Genomic DNA, 20,887 nt, shown 5'->3' on the forward strand with positions numbered 1-20,887 from the left:
TTCACCCCTAGAGCCCTGCTGGCACCTTGGTCTCAGCCCATCAAGATCCATGTTGAAATTGTGACTGCTAGAACTATAAATAATACATTTGTGTTGTTTTAATCTACTCAGTTTGTGCTAATTTGTTAATACAGCGTTATTGAGTGTTTGCATTAAACGCGTGGGCTCTGGAGTGTAACTGCTTTGGTTCTAGTAAGTAGCTCTAACACTTACCAGCTGTGCTACTTGGCATGTTACTAACTTTTCTGAGCCTTGATTTCTTTCTCTGATAAATGAGGTTATCACCTCATAGGTGTGTTCTAAGGAGAAATGGAGGTAAAGTCCTCTGGCAAATAGAAAACACTTGCTAAGTATTCACTTAAAATCATGGAAGTTTGATTTTGGGTGAAATTTTTAGCAAGGCAAAGGACTCCCCTCCACTCTTATTCCCTTGTAGTTTACTGTCCCTCCTGCTGCCCCAACATATACATGGTGACCCTTGGTACTTAGGACCTTCATGCAGGTTATGACCTCACATAGAGTCTCATTCTCTAGATTCCACCCTTTTCAATTTCTCATGCTAATTTTCTAATATCCAAATGTCACCCAGAAAAAAGATAAATATATAAAGTGCTATCTCCCAAGGAGGAGGTCCCTGGGTGATGCAAACGGTTTGCACTCAGCTGGTAACTGAAAGGTTGGTGGTTCGAACCCACCCTGCAGCACCATGGAAGAAAAGACCTGGCAATCTGCTTCTGTAAAGATTATAGTCAAGAAAACCCTATGGAGCAGTTCTACTCTGTAACAAAGGGGGTCACTATGAATTGGAATCAATTTGATGGCACATAACAACATCTCCCAAGGTATTAATCTCTAATGATGGCTTTGTCTATTAATGGCCTCTGCAGGGCCTTGTGGTTTCTGCTTCTGCATAGAACCTTCCTAAGTCTTGGTTGGTTAAATGAATGAGGAGTCCCCAGGAATTACCTTTTAATTGAGGACTATTGGCTCAAGTTAAATGAGTAAAATTGAAACTGAAGAATTTCATCTGACGGGAAATATTTTAGGCAGTAAGACTCCTCCCGAACCCCCCCGAAAAAAGAAACAAAAAACCAAACCAATTGCTGTGGAGTTGATCTGTCTCATGGCAACCCCATGTGTTTGAGACTAAAACTACAGGAGATCACCAGGCCTTTCTTCCAAGTGCCTCTGGGTGGATTCCAATCACAAACCTTTCAGTTAGTAACTGAGTGCTTAACCATTTGCACCACCCAGGAACTCTAAGGCTTTCCAGGAGTCCTTTAAATTAAGCCAGATTTTATGAAGCAGTTGGCCTCTTGTTCTATCTACTTACAAATGGCTCTGAATGACAGCCATGAATGTTTCTTAGGAGAATAATTGCTGAGAAAAAAAAAATGGCAGTTTTCGTCAAAGTTCTTAGAGCAGTTTTGAGTTTGTGGTTACCATCGGTTTCAGAGGAACTTTTCTATAGTTGCGAAGAGTTTAACTTCAATGTGGGTGCCATGGTGAGAAATTCTAACAGGGAATTGTAATGAGATTATTTTGTAATGAGATTGCCTGCTAAAAACTCCATTTAGAGTCTACAAAAATCCCGTAATATACAAATTGCAACTCTTAAAGTATATATAAAAAGCCACTTGAAATAAAACTAGCTGGGTAAAAACTGGATTTCTGAAGTTATTGGTTGTTATGACAACGTAAAAAGTTAATTCTGAAATACACATACAAAGTACATATTAGTGTTCTACATGCACTGTTCTATGGATTCATACTTTTGTGTTTGTATATAAAATGCAGAATGATTTTTAAAAGAAGTGTGATTTTATTTTTAATAAACACTGAAAATACATAAAATACAGTTATTTTCAAATACTGTTACACACCTGGACACTATCCACAAGGATATAATGGGCTGTATGCTTTCCAGGGAGCCCTCATGGCGCAGTGGTTAAGAGATATGGCTGCTAACCAAAATGTCAGCAGTTCAAATCCACCAGCTGCTCCTTGGAAACCCCTACAGGGCATTTCTACTCTGTCCTGTCAGGTGGCTATGAGTTGGAACCAACTTGATGGCACTTAACAACAAAAACAACGTATAGGATCTCTATGAGTTGGAATCCACCTGATGGCAACAGGTTGGTTTTAATTTGCTTTGGTTTATAATGTGGTCTCCCTCTGGTGGTTGGCATTAAGAAATTTTTTAAATTTCTGAAATTTTTAAAAGAAATATTTAAAAATAGTCACCAAATTTCTTCCCTTTGACATAAATCACTGAAACAAATCTGGAAAGCATCTTGAGAGACCTTTTATTCTAGTCCATTAAATCCAGGTCAGAGTATGTATTTTATATTTTTACCATTTCAGCATTATGGGAAGTTTTCTTATTTTAACAAAAGTCAATCAGTCAACCAACTAATTAATCTGAAGGCTTCCCCTTATGACCATGTCAAAATCAATTTTGACTATTAGGAGAACTGATCTGATTTCCCTAACTCAGTGGCCTATGTTTGCTGTATTTTGGCAAGAATGTATCTCTTAATTTTGACTGTGGTATTTTCCATTTGCTCTAGACAGGCTCTGGGTTAAATGGCAAACTGTACTTAGCCCACGATATATGCCCACCATATGAGGCCTGGTGGTGCAGTGGTTAAGTGCTCAACTGCTAACTGAAAGGTTGGCTGTTTGAACCCACCAGCTGCTTCGAGGGAGAAAGATGTGGCAGTCTGCTTCCATAAAATGTACAGCCTTGTCTGTGGGAACCATGGTCTCAGGGAACATCTAGCTCAATTGGCATGACACAGCGTATAAAGACAATGCTCTACATTCTACCTTGGTGAGTAGTGTCTGAGGTCTTAAAAGCCTGTGAGCGGCCATCTAAGATACTCCACTGGTCTCATCCCTTCGGGAGCAAGGGAGAATGAAGAGAACAGGATACAAGGAAAAGATTAGTCTGAAGGACTAATTGTCCACAGCTACCAAGGCCTCCACTGGACTGAGACAAGTACAGCTAGATGGTACCTGGCTACCACCACTGACTGCTCTGACCAGGATCACAACAGAGGGTTCTAGACAGAGCTGGAGAAGGATGTAGACCATAATTCTAACTCACAAAAAAAAAAATACCAGATTTACTGGCCTAAAGGAGACTGGAGAAACCTCGAGAGTATGGCCCCCAGACACCCTTTGAGCTCAGTGGTGAAGTTACCTCCGAGGTTCACTGTTCAGCCTGGGAGTGGACAGCCCTGTAAAACCAAATGAGACTAACGAGGTACCGGAGTCCAGTGACAAGGGCCAGAAGGCAGAAGGGGACAAGGAAGCTGGTGATAGGGAACCCATGGTTGAGTAAGGATACTGTTGATGTGTTGTGAGATTGTTAACCATTGTCATAGGGCAACATTTGTAGTAACTGTTAAATGAGAAACTATTTTGTTCTGTAAGCCTTCATCTTAAGTGAGAATAACAGCACAATTGGAAGAGCGTAGTCAATGTCACTGAACTGTGCATGTAGAAATTTTTGAAACGGTGTTATCTTTGGCTATGTGTATTTTCACCAAAAAAAAAAGAAAAGGTTGAGAAGTTAGAGGGTTAATATGTTGTGGGGTTGTTAACCAATGTCATAAAACAACATGTGTACTACTGTTTCATGAGAAACTATTTGTTCTGTAAGCCTTCACCTGAAGTACAATAAAATATAAAAAAAAAGAAAAAAAAATGTACAGCCTTGGAAGCCCTGTGGGGTAGTTCTACTCTATCCTATAGGGTTGCTATGAGTCAGAATCAACTCCAAGGCAGCAGGTTGGGTTTTTGGTTCGTATATGCCCACTACTCTTTTAGGTTCTATGGCTACAGCAGAAACAGACAAAACTCCCTGCCCTCATAAAGTTTCTGTTCCAACACAGATATAGTTATGGCTTATAAAGACAAGCCATAAAGGTTGACATACTTGACTCCACATGTACATAAAACTTTTGTATAGCTAAAGATACTATAAAAGACAAATAAATGCTGGAATGGGAGAAAATAATTACAACAAAAAGAGCTCCAATAAATCAATAAGGAAAATAAAACAATAGAAAAATGTGCAAAAGATATGATTAGGCATCAGTTGTGAAGGATTTTTATTTCTCTGTAGTGGTTAAGGTGCTTGGCTGTTAACCGAAAGGTTAACAGTTCAAACCTACCAGCCGCTCTGCAGGAGAAAAACGTGATTGTCTGCTTCTGTAAAGATTACAGCCTAGGAAACCACATGGGGCAGTTCTACTCTGTCCTATAGGGTCGCTATGAGTCAGAATTGACTCAGCGGCAGTGGGTTTTTTGGTAGTAATAATTGGTGGAAATGTGATATCATGATTTCAAATTTGCTTAGTTACAGACACAAGTAAAGTATACCTTTTAGAAAAGATAAGTCTAGCTATAATTCACGAGGAATCGCCACAACCTCTCACGTGGTGGGGGTCTCAGGCTGAATTCTTCTCTGTACTTGCCTCATAGGGACTGTGTGCTGAGTATGGCTGCCATCTTGTGATCCTGCTTGGAAATTGCACGCGACCTATTTGGCAAGTGGGAGAAAATGGACTTTTCCCAGTAGTACCACCCCATGCTGAGCTCAGTTCTCTCAATCCATCCACCATTGACTGACCCTCGTGTCATTATGCTTCCCAGGATTAAGCACACTGGGCTGATGGGTATTTTTAGAAGAGACTATATTACTGCTCAAATTGCAGTTAGAGTTTACAATGATATGAGCATAGTTTTTTTTTTTCCTCTTTAAAAAAAATTGTAGTAAAGTATATATGACAAAACTTGTCTTTTTAAACATTTAAGTGTTCAATTCAGTGACATTAATTACATTCAGCATGTTGTGTAACCATCACCGCTATCTAGTTCCAAAACTTTTCACCACCTAAAGTAAAACTCACGCCCATTAAGCAGTACCTTCTCTCTCCCCAGCCGCTTGTAACCACTTATCTATTTTAGTCTCTATGCATTTGCCTATTCTAGATATTTCATATAAATAGAATCATGCATTTTTTTGTGTCTGACTTATTTCACTTAGCAGTGTTTTCAAAGTTCATTCATGTTGTAGCATGTATCAAAACCTCTATTCTCTTTATGGCTGAATAATATTTTGTTGTATGTATATACTACATTTTGTTATCCATTCATTTGTTGACGGACACTTGGATTGTTTCCACCTTTGGGCTATTGTGAATAATATGAGCATAGTTTTTGTCTTTCCATTATCTGTGGCAATGTTTTTCCTCCTTCAGGGTTGGAGCAGACTATTCCCCACTTGATTTAGAGTTGATCTTAATGCCACATTGTTACACATTTCTATACATTTCTAGAAACTTCAGCTTATCTTAACCTCTCACCTCCTGTTACCTTGTTTCATTTGATACCCCCTTAATGGATTGCTGTATCTTGCTCGCCAGGGACATTATTACTGCTTACCTGTCCATAAGAACATGTGAGGCCTATGGGGATTCTGGGCGAAAAAAATTAGCAGGTTTTTTTTTCCCTCTCCTCGGAGCCTTCGAGTGTTGTGTACCCAATCTTCTTGTCTCAGCGAGTTGGCAGCTATGACTCTGGAATGCAAGTTAATTAAATTGTGCTTATATTTAGTTTTAGGCACGGTTGATTTTTTTTTCTGTGTTTAGTCTGTGTGGCTTTGTTACATACAATCCTGGTAACTAGGGATACTGGGAGAGATTTTATATAGCTGTGCTGTGAAAGGCGTACAGCGGTAGAAAAGTGGAGGAAGCATGGGAGAGAGAGTTCAGGGACCTCTGTGTTCCACCGGTACATAAATCATTTCACAGGGTACAAACTATTTAACAGTAAAAGCCAACTTTCCTGGAGCAATTGACTTCCCTTTCTGTGTATGAGCCAAACAAGTTAGGAATTCTATCCCCAGATGTTGCTGTATTGGTGTGTGTGTTGATCTCTTCCGAACGGCTGTTTTTTCCAGTTATATCTTGGTTGTGTCAAAGAATCCAGTTGCCCCCACCTTCCATGTCTAAGTAGGCAGGAAAGTATTTACAAGGCTGGGAATTGGAAGGCTCTAGTTAATTGCAGGTTAACCCTTAAAGCACAAGACATTTTTCAACACTTTGTAATGGTCATCTTTCAGAAGTGAATTATACACTTCCCAACCTTAGTAAACAGATCATACTGGGCCTTACCTGATTTGTTGCCAGGTGTTTCATATTCCGAGTCCTTGGATGGTGCCAATGGTTAAAGTGTTTGGCTGCTAACTGAAAGACTGAAAATTCGAGTTTACAAGGGGTGCCTTGGAAGAAAGGTCTGGCTATCTATTTCTGAAAAATCAGCCATTCAAATTCTATGGGGCTCTGCTCTGACACACGAGGTCACCATAAGTTGGAATCGACTTGATGGCAACTGTTTTTGGCTTCATAGCCATTATTGATTAATATAATTATAGACAATACCAAAGTAGGTGCTGTTACCTTCAATTTTCAGATTAAGAAGCTGAAGGTCAGCAAGATTAAGTAACTTGCCCAAAATAGCACAGATAGCTTCATTTAAATCCAAGTTCTGTACTTTTCCTACTAGACCACTTTTATTTTGACATCCCAGTGTCATTATTGTGAATAATTACTTTTCTGGGCCCGTAGATATTAGGGTAAATGTTCATGTGCTACTTTCTTCATCATTAACTTTTTACTTTTAATCAAGAGAGTGTTTACAATTTGAAGTTCCCTGATTATTTTGGGGTAGTTTTAGCTTAGAGGGTCAGATGGCTAAAAGTATATGGGTTCTCCCCTCCCCCACCTTGATGCGGCAGATATATGCTGTCACCATGGGTATAGTGTCTGTAGGGTTGCTATGAGTTGGAATCGACTCGATCACAGCGAGTTTGTTTTTGTTTTTAATGGGCTACTGCATGGGAGCAAGTGAGTGGGGTTTATCGTGATCAGTGAAGGGAGCAGAGATACGGAAGCACTACGACAGAGCTGTAATGTAAGCCTTCAGAATCATGGCATCCAGCCACAGGCTGTCTGATCTGAAAGATAAGTGGGGTCCTGCAGTACCAGTATCCTGAAAATGAATGCATTTTTAAGAATGATAATATTTTAGAATACCATAAGTTGCAGTCATCAGCAGTAAAGAGCAGGTGGGAAAGTGATATAATGCAGTCTTCATGGGATTAGAAATGAATTTTTAAACACTGCAGTAAAAATGTACATCTGTTCTCAAAAGACGTTTTTGCAAAGTTCCTTTCACAGTAGATTCTAAGTATACATGTTTATTTGATTTCTAGTTCTCAAGTCACATAAAACTGAAAATTTGTACGCAATTTATTCTAGTTTTTAGATCACCAATACATAAAATGGACTAAAGTAAAAATAAACTGTGATTAAAAATAAATTTGGTTTGAGTTGGAAATGAAAATCCATGAACTGTTAACTTGTAAAATGAAACCAATCCAATTCGCATAACCTAACAAATAAGAAAAGAACATCATGATATGGCTCTTCAAACTGATTATTTTTTTTTGGTTCACCTTTCTCCTAAGTCTTTCTGTAAATGTTGTGACAGATTTACATATGTAATGAAGGTATGAAAAATATTAATCTGTGTAACTTTTCAGATACTACTATCTACATGCAAGAAGCTGTTATTTTCTTTCTAAATCATATCTATCTTCTTTATTTACCTTAGATTTACATGCATTAATTTAACTCTTTCATAGCGTTCCCACATTTGTTTGAAATTTGTCAAAGTTTATATATATATATTTGTTATGGATTGAATTGTGTCCCCCAAATGTGTGTCAACTTGCCTAGGCCATGATTCCTAGTACTGTGTGATTGTCCACCATTTTGTCATCTGATAAGATTTTCCTATGTGTTGTAAATCCTACCTCTATAATGTTAATGAGGCACGATAAGAGGCAGTCATGTTGATGAAGCAGGACTCTACAAGATTAGATTGTGTTTTAAGTCAATCTCCTTTGAGATATAAAAGAGAGAAGCAAACAGAGGGACAGGGGGACCTCATGACACCAAGAAACAAGAGCCAGAGGAATAACACGTCCTTTGGACCACGGTTCCCTGCACTGAGAAGCTTCTCGACCAGGGAAGATTGATGACAAGGACCTTCCCCCAGAGCCAACAGAGAAAGAAAGCCTTCCCCTGGAGCTGGCACCCTGAATTCAGACTTCTAGCCTCCTACACTGTTTGTTGAAGCCATCTACTTGTGGCATTTCTGTTATAGCAGTACTAGATAACTAAGACAGTTCCATTATTATCATTTTATGATTCACAGTGAATAATTGCAAAATGTCATTTGAGGCAGCTTTGTATAAGGAGAAAAATCTCAAAAATATTTTAAGGTACTGTGAAATATACCATCTACTCCTCACCTATCAACATGGTTAGGTTTCAAAGACCAGGTCCACCCCTGTAGATACCTCCCCCCCCCCATTCACAGCAGGGGCCCACCATCACCTGGACCCTCTCCAGGCCTCTTTGAGGACCTGTGCCTCACCTCTCTATCTTCCCACTCTGTGGGCCCTAGAGATGGCCTTGGTGGAGGTTGGCTCCTGGGCCAGAGGGTAGGAGAGGCCTGGCCACCTGGGCCCTGCAGTGGCCTTGAAGGTAGCAGAGAGGTCTCTTTGGAAGAGGAAACTTCCAAGCCCCCTGCTCCACTCCTGCGGCTCCAGCTCCTGCTGCCTTTCATGCGCCTCCTGTGTGCCTCCCTCTCACCCAACACTCCTTTGCCCCAACCTGGTAGTACAAACTGCCAGGTCCCCGCGGCTTCACTCCCTCACAAACTTTGCCCTTCTCCTCCTCCCACTCTCGCCTCTGCTCCATTCCTTGTTAAGCATAAAATAGTTTGATAGTATGTTTTTTCTATTGTCTGAAGTGCAAAATGTCGGAAAACGAGATAGTTGGCTAAGTGAGGAGTAGGTGCTAATGTATTTGTTTAGAAAATAAAGTATTTATATCCTAAAGAAAATTCAGAAAGTAGCAACTCCAAACCTTAAATGTATGAACTATTATTTCTGAAGTAATTATCTCTGCCTGCCTTCTCCAGAGTATAGAGTATAAGCATGCAGTTTCTAAATTGTCCATGTTCTTTGGAAGCTTGAAGTTGTTGGACTTCTTTGCAGTAAATAATAAATAACAGAGTCCTGGTGTCTCAGTGGTTAACAGCTTGGCTGCTAACCAGAAGGTCAGGAGTTCGAATCCACCAGCCGCTCCTTGGAAGCCCTATGGGGCAATTCTACTCTGTCCTATAGGGTTGCTATGAGTCAGAATCAACTCAACGGCAACGGGTTTGGTTTTTGGTTTTGGTTTGGTGTACATCTTATTAGCCAATGACTTTTGACAAAATTCCTTCAGTGTCTCATTTGGGGCTTTTAGACACTAAAACTTGAATTATTATACTAGTTGTCATTGTTAGGTGCCATTGAGTCAGTTCCGACTCATAGCGACCCTATGTTCAACAGAATGAAACACTGCCTGGTCCTGTGCCATCCTCACAATCATTGTTATTGTTTGAGGCCGTTGTTGCAGCCACTGTCAGTCCATCTTATCAAGGGTCTTCCTCTTTTTCGCTGACCCTCTACCTTACCAAGCATGATGTCCTTCTCTGGGGACTGGTCCCTCCTAATATGTCCAAAGTGCTTGAGACAAAGTCTCACCATCCTCACTTCCAAGGGGCATTCTGGCTGTACTTCTTCCAAGACAGACTTGTTCATTCTTCTGGCAGTTCATGGTATATTCAATATTCTTTGCCAACAACATAATTCACAGGCAACAATTTTTCTTCTGTCTTCCTTATTCATTGCCCAGCTTTCGTACGCATACAAGGTGATTGAAAATAGCATAGCTTGGGTCAAGCATGCTTAGTCCTCAAAGTGACATCTTTGCTTTTTAACACTATAAAGAAGTGTTTTGCAGCAGATTTGCCCAAGGCAATACGTCCTTTGATTTCTTGACTGCTGCTTCCAATAAGCAAGGTTGTGTCATCTACATATTGCAGGTTGTTGATGAGTCTTCGTCTAATCCTGATGCCCTGCTCCTCTTCATATAGTCCAGCTTCTCGGATTATTTGCCCAGCATATAGATCGAGTAAGTATGGTGAAAGGATACAACCCTGATATACACCTTTCCTGATTTTCAGCCAGGCAGTACACCCTTGTTTTGTTCGAACGACTGCCTCTTGGTCTATGTACAGGTTCCGCATGAGCACATTTAAGTGTTCTGGAATTCCCATTCTTCGAAATGTTATCCATAATTTGTTATGATCCACACAGTCGAATGCCTTTGCATAGTCAATATAACACAGGTAAACATCTCCTTGGTATTCTCTGCTTTTAGCCAGGATCCATCTGACATCATCAATGATATCCCTAGTTCCACATCCTCTTCTGAACCTGGCTTGAATTTCTGGCAGTTCCCTGTGCATGTACTGCTGCAAACGTTTTTGAATGATCTTCAGCAAAATTTATTTGCATGTGATATTAATGATAATTGTTCAATAATTTCTTCATTCTTTTGGATCGCCTTTCTTTGGAATGGGCACAAATATGAGCCTCTTCCAGTCGGTTGGCCAGGTAGTTGTCTTCCAAATTTTTTGGCATAGATGAATGAACACCTCCAGAACTGCATCAGTTTGTTGAAATATCTCAGCTGGTATTCTGTCCATTCCTGGAGTCTTGTTTTTCACCAATGCCTTCAATGCAGATTGGACTTCATCCTTTAGTACCATCAGTTCTTAATCATATGCTACCTCCTGAAATGGTTGAACATAGACCAATTATTTTTGGTACAGTGACACTGTATTCATTCTGTTGATGCTTCCTGTGTCATTCAATATTTTGCCCATAGAATCCTTCAAAATTCCAACTCGAGACTTGAATTTTTTCTTCAGTTCTTTCAGCTTGAGAAATACTGAACATGTTCTTCCCTTTTGGTTTTCTAATTCCAGGTCTTTGCACATTTCATTATAATACCTTACTTTGTCTTCTTGAGCTGCCCTTTGAAATCTTCTGTTCAACTCTTTTACTGTATCATTTCTTCCATTGCTTTGTCTACTCTGCATTCAAGGGCAAGTTTCAGAGTTTCTTCTGACATCTTTTCTTTCTTTCCTGTCTTTTTAATGACCTCTTGCTTTGTTCTGGTATGATATTCTTGATGTCATCTCACAACTCATTTGTTCTTTGGTCGTTAATGTTCAACGTGTCAAATCTGTTCTTGGGATGGTCTCCAAATTTAGGTGGGATATACTCAAGATCCAATTTTGGCTCTCATGGACTTGTTTTAATTTTCTATTTTTAGTTATACTAGTATATCCTTTAAATTAGACATTCCAGTTTGGAAGTTGCCTTTCTTTTTCTCCTTCTTTCCTTCTTACTTCCTCCTTTCTTTTTGAAATGCTTCATTGCTTTAAGATTCTTTTTAAAAAATTCCTTTAGACTTCTGTTTGCAGTCTATTTCTGGCAGTCTCTGATCATAAGCTTGACTTCCTGCTTACTTTCTGCTCTGTCTAATTAGATTTAATATCTACTGGGCAGCATTTTGTCTAACTCTACTTTACACAGTGATTTTACTTGAAATGTTGAATGGTTGCATGAAACTGTAGTCTGTGTTTCAAAACTATTTACATTCACTTTCCTATCAGATTGCCGCCAGTTACGGAGCTGTTTTTGTTTCCTGATAATGGTTTTCAGATAATTTTACATTGACTAATTTTTCTGTAGAAGCAATAGATCTTTCATCTTGAGTTATGTGGTCAGACAGGCAATAACTATACTTACCCCTTATTTTTAGAAATTTAAGCTGAAGGCCAGATGGCAAAGTTTCCATTGAATCAAAGCATAGCTATTTCAAAGGGAAAAACTGAGTCAAGGAGTAACTTAGCTTTGAAGGTATTTAATTTAAGGAGTTGTTTTGGATTTTCTTTGAACATTTGTTTGACAGAGATGGTTTCCTACTAATTAAAACTTGTTAGATAATAGACACTGACGGACTCTGAAGTAGAGTTGTGTTCTAGTGAAGGGGGAGTCCTTGAGTGGTGCAAATGGTTAATGTACTTGGCTGCTAACCGGAAAGCTGGAAGTTCAAGTCCACCTAGACGCACCTCAGAAGAAAACCCTGGTGATCTATCTCCAAAAAAATCAACCATTAAAAACCCTACTGAGTGCAGTTACTCTAAAACATATATGGTTGCCATCAGCTGGAGTCAATTTGACGGCAGCTGGTAAAACTGGTAAATAGTTGTCTTGGATTGAAATGTGTTCTCCAAAAATATGTGTCAACTTGACTAGGCCATAATTCCAGTATTGTATGGTTGTCCTTCATTTTGTGATCTGATTATCCTCCCTTTTGTTATGTGTTGTAAATTTTAGCCTCTATGCCTGCGCTTTTGGAAACCCTGGTGGCGTAGTGGTTAAGAGAAACGGTCAGCAGTTGGAATCCACCAGGTGCTCCTTGGAAACTCTATAGCGAAGTTCTACTCTGTCCTATAGGGTCGCTGAGTCAGAATTGCCTCGACGGCAACAGGTTTTTGGTGTTTATGCCTGTGGTTATGGTCCCGTTTGGGAGCAAGCTTTCTGTTATGTTAATGAGGCAGGGTTAGGGTGGGATGCAACACCCTTACTCAGTTCACAGCCTTGATTCGATGTAAGGGAAGTTTCCCTGGGATGTGGCCTGTATCACCTTTTATCTTACAAGAGATAAAAGGAGAGAGAAAGAGTAGAAAAAGAGGGACATCCTACCACCAAGAAAGAAGAGCCGAAAGTGGAGCATGTCCTTTGGACCCAGGGTTCCTGTGCTGAGAAACTCATAGACCCAGGGGAAGACTGATGACATGGACCTTCCCCCAGAGCCCACACAGAGAGAAAGCCTTCCCCTGGAGACGGCCCACTGAATTCAGATGTCTAGAGAGAATAAATTTCTCCTTGGAAACCTTATGGGGCAGTTCTGCTCTGTCCTATAGGGTCACTATGAGTTGTAACTGACTCGACAGCAACAGGTTTTTTAAAGCTTGGAAGGGGACTGAGTTTTTGCATGTCCCTCATGTAGTAGGGACCAGTGCTCACTTGCTTGGAAAAGACGCAGAATCCACTTGTGGTATTTTTGTTATATCAGCACTAGATAACTAAGACCATAGTTAAGGGAACTGGTTTCACCTTGTCTTTGTGGTATATTTATTGACTATACCATGGACTTCCAGAAGAACAAATGCATCTGTGTTGGAAGAAGTACAGCCAGAACGCTCCTCAGAAGTAAGGATGGGAAGGCTTTGTCTCGCTTACTTTGGACATGTTATCAGGAGGGACCAATCCCTGGGGAAGGACATCATGCTTAGTAAAGTAGAGTATCAGCAAAAAAGAGGAAGACTGTCAACAAGAAGGACTGACCAGGTGACTGTCTTTGTACACAGAGCTTTCTAACTCCCAACAATGCCTACCCAAGGCATCTTAATGTTAAACAAAATGGAGGGCGCTCGCATTAATATGACTCAGCTTCTTTAGAAGGCAGGACAAACTGCATTGTGTTACCTGACTATGTTGTTGTTAGCTGCCATCAAGTCGGCCCCCACCTCATAGTGACCCCACGCACAATAGAATGAAATGCTAACTATCAGACTATTGTGATCCGTTGAGTTTTCATTGTATGATTTTTAGAAGTAGCTCTACGGGCCTTTCTTCCTAGTCCATATCAGTCTGGAAGCTCCCCTGAAACCTGTTTAGCATCATAGCAACACACAAATCTCCATTAACAGATGGGTGGGCTTCTGTAAATATTTCAGCCTTGGAAACCCTATAAGTGGTTCTACTCTGTCCTACAGGGTCTCTTGACTGCGGTGGGTTTGGTTGTTTTGTTGTAATATTTATGGAAGCAAATTGCCACGTCTTTCTCCCGCAGAGCAACTCGTGGGTTCAGACTGCCAACCTTTCAGTTAGTAGCCAAGCGCTTAACCACTGCACCACTGGGAATCCTTATGGGGCGGTTGTTGTTGTGTGCTGTTGAGTCAGTTCCGACTCCTGGGGCTGTTAAGGAATATCAAATCAGATCCATTTGAAGGACTTTGTTAATTGAACAGTTCTACACAAATAAAAGTTGAAAATCTGCATACAGCCTAAGAAGTCAAACAGAAAGAGATTATACAAAAGCGATCCCAATTTTATGAAAATAACGATTAATGAAACTATGAACTTTCAAAGAAAGAATAAGAATAAAGAAACAATTTGCAATCAAGAGGAGAAAAACCTTATTGTCCTAAAATCAAAGGCAGCCACACAGCCAACTGAGGAACCAAACAAAAGAACTCAGTTAATGCTGAATCAGCCAAGTCGGGGGATATCAGTAATCAAAACAATGCAGGCAGTGCTGGGTTTTAAATTCAATCCAGATTCAATATGACCATACACCAGAAATGGCTTTACTAGAGTAAAATATATAGGGTCTTAAAGATGAAACCTAGATGTTAGAAGCTATTTAATGTTGAGCTTTCAGCTACATTTCCTGAGGAATCATCAGAGCCATGAGGTGGGGAATGTGATAATTCTTCTGAGGCATCGCAGCTGCTGAAATGCAGACCTATGGAATTTCTGCATGTCCTAGTACAATACAGAAACAACAGGGTAAACGCTTATGCCTTTAAAATTTTCTTAACCTTAGAGAGAGGATATTGTACAGACAGTAAAATCTTAGTGTTTTGGTTTTTCATCTTGTATCTTGTTTCCTGGGTACCTTTTAGGAGTCTGTGTTTGTTCTATGCTGAATCCTCCAACACTGTACACGATAAACATGTTAAATATTTTGGCAGTTAATACCCATGGACGCAACTGGTATTGATAGTGAAATTGCAGGATGTCATTGACAATCAGAGCTTTGATGCTGATAGCATGAAGCTTGCGTGTGATGGAGCGTCATGAGAAACTTACCAAATCAACTACAGTAGCACCTAGTGTTCCACACTCTGGTTTCCTCGATAGCATTGGAGACTAGCCCGTTGATTACATTTTTTTCCTTCACTTTGTGTCAATATATTGTGCTTCATTACAGATTTAGGTGACCTTTTTCCATTAAATATTAAAGACCTCCCAAGTGACAGTCCCTCTGCTTCCCCCCAGGAACGTGGTGGTGAATGAAATATGGGCCGTACTACTTGGAGCTTTAGGTCTGCGTTTTTCTGTATTTCTAATTCTGAGTTAAACTGTCTGCCATTTCCTAGTTTACGTTGGCTAGCCAGAAAGGGTCGTCTCATCGAGGAATACATGGTTCAAGGAATGGCGGCAATGACCAGACAACCACACAGCTGATCCATGCACACGCTGCCTTTGCAGAGGCAGGTTGGGGGGGAGGGAGGAAGGAAGATTGGTATTTATCTTCTGGTGTAAATGGTTAACTCAATCAGCTGCTAACCAAAAGGTTGCAGGTTCGAGTCTACACAGAGACACCTCAAAAGAAAGCCCTGGAGATCTACTTCCAAAAAATTAGCCATTGAAAACCCTATAGGTCATAGTTCTAAACTGATGCACATGGGGTTGCCATGAGTTGGAATTGACTTGATGGCAACTGGCATGGTTTATTTATTTTCTATTACTCCAAAAAGGGAATTGAAGACCCATGGAAAAAAGCATGTTTTTTTTCCTATTTCTGACTAGAAAAGTGAGACATGATCATTGTAAGAACATTTGTAAAATACCGAGTATAATGAAGAAAATATTTACCTTTAATCCTAGTACCAAAGATAATTACAAGTAACCTCATATATTTATTTCCAGTAAATGCTATCATGCCTTTTTAAGAACCTGTTGGTATTTTCCCACTTAAATTATCTTAAACTTTGTCCCACGATATTATATATTTTCTACAAAATACTTTTCAATGGCCATAACAGTATTCCTTATTATGGAAGTGCCAAAATTTGTTTAACCAGACCCCTACTATTGCACAACTGTTATGTTGTGGTTTCCTCACTATAAACAATGAAAGTATGAATAGTCTTAAAAATAAAACTTTCACTTATTAATCAGATTTCTGGTATACGAAATCCAAGAAATAAGATTGCCAAGTCAAAGGTAATGCACATTCAAAAGGCATTTGACGCGTATTACCAAATATTTAAGCTTATTTTAACACCCACTGTATTGAACTGATTCATTCTTTTGTTAATGATTTCCCTTAAAAAGCTTTCTGGCTTTTGTCTTAAATTTGTTGTCTACTGTAATTCTGAAACATTTGAGTGTTTGTTGAATTTTGAGAAGAAAAAGAGCAACGTAATACCAAAAGCAAAGAATACCAAAATGCAACTGAGTTAAGGAAAAGAACAAAAATATTATCAGCCAATATCATTACACATTGCTCGTCGTCAAAATAGGCTCTGACATTTCAGCTGGCAATTTGATTAAGGCAAGTAAATATTCCAAATACGGGGTCTCTATGCCCGTGTTCCAGTTTGCATCAATTGATTGACTCAGTTTTTACTGTAACTTTCTCTGCCCATCATAGAGTCCTGTTTTAGAAGGAGACTTTTCTCTGATGCTTGTTCAATGAATAGCACTTCATTTTGAAATCATTTTCTGTTATTAAGGAAAATATCCCCCAAATAAGTTGTGCAGTTTCTGAGGCCACTCTCTTGTGCTCCAAACAGTGGTTGCCTCCCTCTGCAAGTACAAGCCCACTGGTGAATTTTCCCTTGCTTTCCTCAGGCAAGCGCTCTGTATGAGATCTAGGTAATTGCAGGATGAATATTCAAGCGTGCCAAAGAAAAATGGGTAACTGTGAAACCGAGGTAGTTTGGAAATAAATCTGCTCAATAGCAAGGGAAGCTTTTCTTTTTGCTGTTTATTTCTTTCTTCGATTCTGAAAACAAACAAACAAAAACACAACCATATTCTGATGTTGTTTTTCTGCCCTTTCCTGTAGTGTTCTGCAGAGCGGACGAGAACTTTTTGTGTGCCAGTGGCATCTGTGTCCCCAAGAAACTGCAGTGTAACGGCTACAACGACTGTGATGACTGGAGCGATGAGGCTCACTGCAGTAAGTGACAGCGGCCTGGGGTTTGTCTGCACGGCCAGCGATCCTCTTCAGGGGCCTAGAAACCAAAGTCATTCAGTTGTAAAAGCGTGACCGCCATCTGGCATTTGCACAGACTGCTTTCGGTTTGCCTTTCTAAAGTGAGCAAACATGTTTATCTTATTTGTATATGCTTCAATGGTACCGACTGTGTTAAATCCCCCTATTGGTAGATTCAGCCTTAAAAAAAGTCATTTTACTTCCCCAGTGATTGGATTGGTTGTTTTAACTGAATTAGCTAGTGGTCTGTTCGCTATAGATTCAGATTCCAAGTTATTTTGCACAGATGCACCAGATTAAAAGGAAAAATTGGCCTCGAGAATACATTGCATGATCTGTATCCAAAAGAGAACCATATGCAATTGTGTTCTAATTGCTTTTTAATGATTATACCCAGCAATAGTTACTATGGGGAAAGCTGTTGGAGTTGCCAAGGCTAAAGAACTCTAAGTTGCTGACCTCAGTTGAGAGATTCCTCTGCTCTGTTTGTCTGTGTGAACCAAGTCTTCTTCCATCTGTAGGCTTAGAATGCTTATTTGTTGTAACTTTTGAAAGACAATGTATTGTGGTAACATTTCAGGTCAGCATTTCCCAAACTGGTGTTCTGTAGTACCTGAGTCTTGAGAATGCTTGAGAAAAAAAATAAGTTTGGGAAATGCTCTCTATCAGATTTACTTATTAGAGAGTTACAGTACATAATTGCCTATTAAAGGTTCTAAAAACATCCTGCAGTTAAAAAAAAAAAAAAAAGCCTTGTTAATTTTGCTTAACTTGTGTTTCCTCAAAATTATTTGCCCACAGGACACCTCTCCCCTGCCCCACCTACCTACTTTTCTCTTTCTCTTTCCCCCTCCCCTTTCCGGATCTCATTTCTCACTCTCTCCCTCCTTTCCTCCCTCTCTCCCTCCCTTCTTCCCTCTCTCCCACTCTCTCCCTCTCTCCCTCTCTCCCTCTCTCCCTCTCTCTCTCTCTCTCTCCCTTCCTCCTTCCCTTCCGTCCTTTTGCATAGTGCCTAGTGTCCTGTGGAACTTTAGTTATGCAACACATATTTTAGGAAATGTTGTTTTCAGTACATCATTTGTTTTTGTAGTTTGGAATTGTCTCTTCAGAAAAACCTATGGCATACCATTTTACATATAAAGAAATTTTGTTGTTAAGATGTCTCTTTACATTAGAAAGGAGGCTCGGTGGTGCAGTGGTTTAGTGCTCAGCTGCTAACCAAAAGGTTGGTGGTTCAAATCCACCACTTCCTCTTTGGGAGAAAGATGTGGCAATCTGTTCCCATAAAGATTTACAGCCTTGGAAACCCTATGGGGTTGCTATGAGTTGGAGTTGACTCAACAGTAGTAGGTTCTGGGTACTTACATTAGGGAGTATTATTGGGGACTTAGCAGAAAACATTGTACACAACAGTCAGGGAATTTTAAATGGTTCAATAGAATTATATCTAATTTATGGGGATGGTAGTGGAATCGCTTGTTTATCTCCCAATTATGGCTCATGCTACAGCATTATTTAAACTGTGCATGTGCTTCCCTCCGCCCCCCCACCCCCTTCATCTCCCCCCGACCCCCCCTTCATCCCCCCCCGAACCCCCCTTCACCTCCCCCCCACCACCCTGCCGTGGGCTGAGACTGGCCTCATCAGCATCTTCCTCTATTGCTGTGAGCATCACACTTTGAACAGAGTGCTTTCTGCTGCATTTGTTGAAATTAAATTTGAAAGATTAAGTTTTTCTAGACCACAAGCAAGCAAGGTGTCTTAAGTTATCTAGTGCTGCTGTAACAGAAATACCACAAGTGGGTGGGTTTAACAAACAGCAAGTTATTTTCTCACAGTTTAGGAGGCTAGAAGTCTGAAGCAGGGCACCAGCTCTAGCGGAAGGCTCTCTCTGCTCCCTCTGGGGGGAGATTCTTGTCTCTTTCGACTTCCCTTCCGCAGTTCCTGGGTAATCTCCCGTGGCATCCTTCTTTCCCCATTTGCGCTTGTTTGCTTCAGTGCCTAATCTGCCTCTTTTCTATCCCAAAAGTGATTGGCTGAAGATAACACCTTACACTGACAGGGCCTCATAAATGTAACAAAGAAAACCCTATTCCCGGATGGGATTACACCCACAGGTATAAGGATTAGGATTTACAACACGTATTCTGGGGGACACAATTCAATCCATACCACAAGGGTATGACAGTGAAACCTGTGAGAGCCAGAACCCAAAGAGGCTGCCTTGTTTTTCCAGGTTTCATAAGTTTTCCTCCTTTGACAGGGTGCAGTCTTCACACTTGTCTGTTTCTCGTTTTAGTGGGAAATATTTGAGTTTTCTTTCTCTGACAGCTTTCCGCCTTACACGGGTTCTGACTTTCACAGATTTTACTGTATTATTCTGCAGGGTATTTAGCAACGTCCTTGTGGCTGAAGAAGTTATAAAGGAAGATGCAGGCTTTCCTTATGGACAAGCCTCAAAAATAATCTGGTCTGGTCAGCTGATGAGCTATATCCCTTTAGAATGCTTCTCTCAACAATTCTTTGCAAATGCTTATTAGACACTGAAGGCTTTGCATGCAATTATTTCTGACCTTACCAAGCCATCTGCTTCTGAGCTTTAATATCCAGTGCTTGTGGCATTTTCAGCATGCATGTTTACTGCAGGTACCACACTCCTGTTGTCACCTCCCTGCGGAGAAGGAATAGTTTAAGTCTGAATTAGGTCTTGTGTGCACATCAGAGTGTGAACGGAGCCCACTGGTACTCAAGAGGGGAGAAGAAAACTTTGCTGTGCATTCGCAGTGAGGGACAAAGGAAAATAAAGGCTTCCTAAGGTTCTGGCAGATAGGCAAGGAGGACTGCTAGAGGAGATCACACTTCCATGGGCTAGAGGCAAAAATGGTCTCTAGCTAAGCACTTTTCTGCTTTCACAAAGCGTGGGTCACCTTAGATATTTTGCATATTTTAGGTATTTTGTATATTTTATGAGAGGGGAGTGGTGGTTCAGTGGTAGAACTTTCTCACCTTCCATTCAGGGGACCAAGGTTTGATTCCTGACCATTACACCTCATGCCCTGGTGGTGCAGTGGTTAAGCGCTTGGCTGCTAACGGAAAGGTCTGTGGTTCGAACCCACCAGCCGCTCCATGGGAGAACGATGTGGCAGTTTGCTTCCCTAAAGATTTACAGCCTTCGAGACCCTATGGGGCAGTTCCACTCTGTCCTATAGGATCGCTGTGAATTGGAATCGACAGGATTGGGTAGATAGGGTAGTACACCTTACGTGTAGCCACCACCTGTCTGTCAGTGGAGGCTTACATGTTGCTATAATGCTGAACAGGTTTCAGTGGAGCATCCAGACTGAGACAGACTAGGAAGAAAGGCCTGGTGATCTGCTTCTGAAAATTAGCCAATAAAAATCCTATGGTTCACATCAATCTGATCTCTTTGTGCGTGAGCTCATTATTAGTTGGGGGCTGACTTAATGACAGCTAACAACAGCAACAATATATTTTACGAAGTTGTTAACTAATGTCTTTTTTAGTCATTTTCAAAGGAAGGAAGTAAATGGACTTAATATTTGTGAATTACCTAATCAACTGTGCTAGCAGCATTTACCTACATGATTTGACTTAGTTATCATCAGAGGAGATGCTGTCTCCCTTTGAACAGATGCAGAGCCACAGCTTAGTGTGATAACGAATTTGCCAGTGGTTCAAAGGGCTAGATTGGAACGCAGGCTTAAATGCTTCCAAATCTAATGCCGTTTTCTCTAAACAATGATGCTGTTGATTTGTCCCTTTTCATAAAAGTTCAAATTTGATCATTCATATGGCAGGGATAT

The 20,887-nt window shown here is 40.4% G+C and overlaps 1 protein-coding gene across 1 annotated transcript in view; it reads left to right on the forward strand.

Annotated features, from left to right (window-relative positions):
• Window positions 1-20,887, forward strand: part of CORIN (corin, serine peptidase) — a 190,079-nt gene that overhangs the window by 136,071 nt on the left and 33,121 nt on the right. Inside the window, 1 exon segment of the mRNA XM_012557423.2 lies at window positions 16,914-17,027. Within this exon segment, the coding sequence (XP_012412877.2) occupies window positions 16,914-17,027 (114 nt within the window).

Source organism: Trichechus manatus, unplaced genomic scaffold, assembly GCF_000243295.1.
Source record: "Trichechus manatus latirostris isolate Lorelei unplaced genomic scaffold, TriManLat1.0 scaffold00101, whole genome shotgun sequence".
Lineage (NCBI taxonomy): Eukaryota > Metazoa > Chordata > Mammalia > Sirenia > Trichechidae > Trichechus > Trichechus manatus.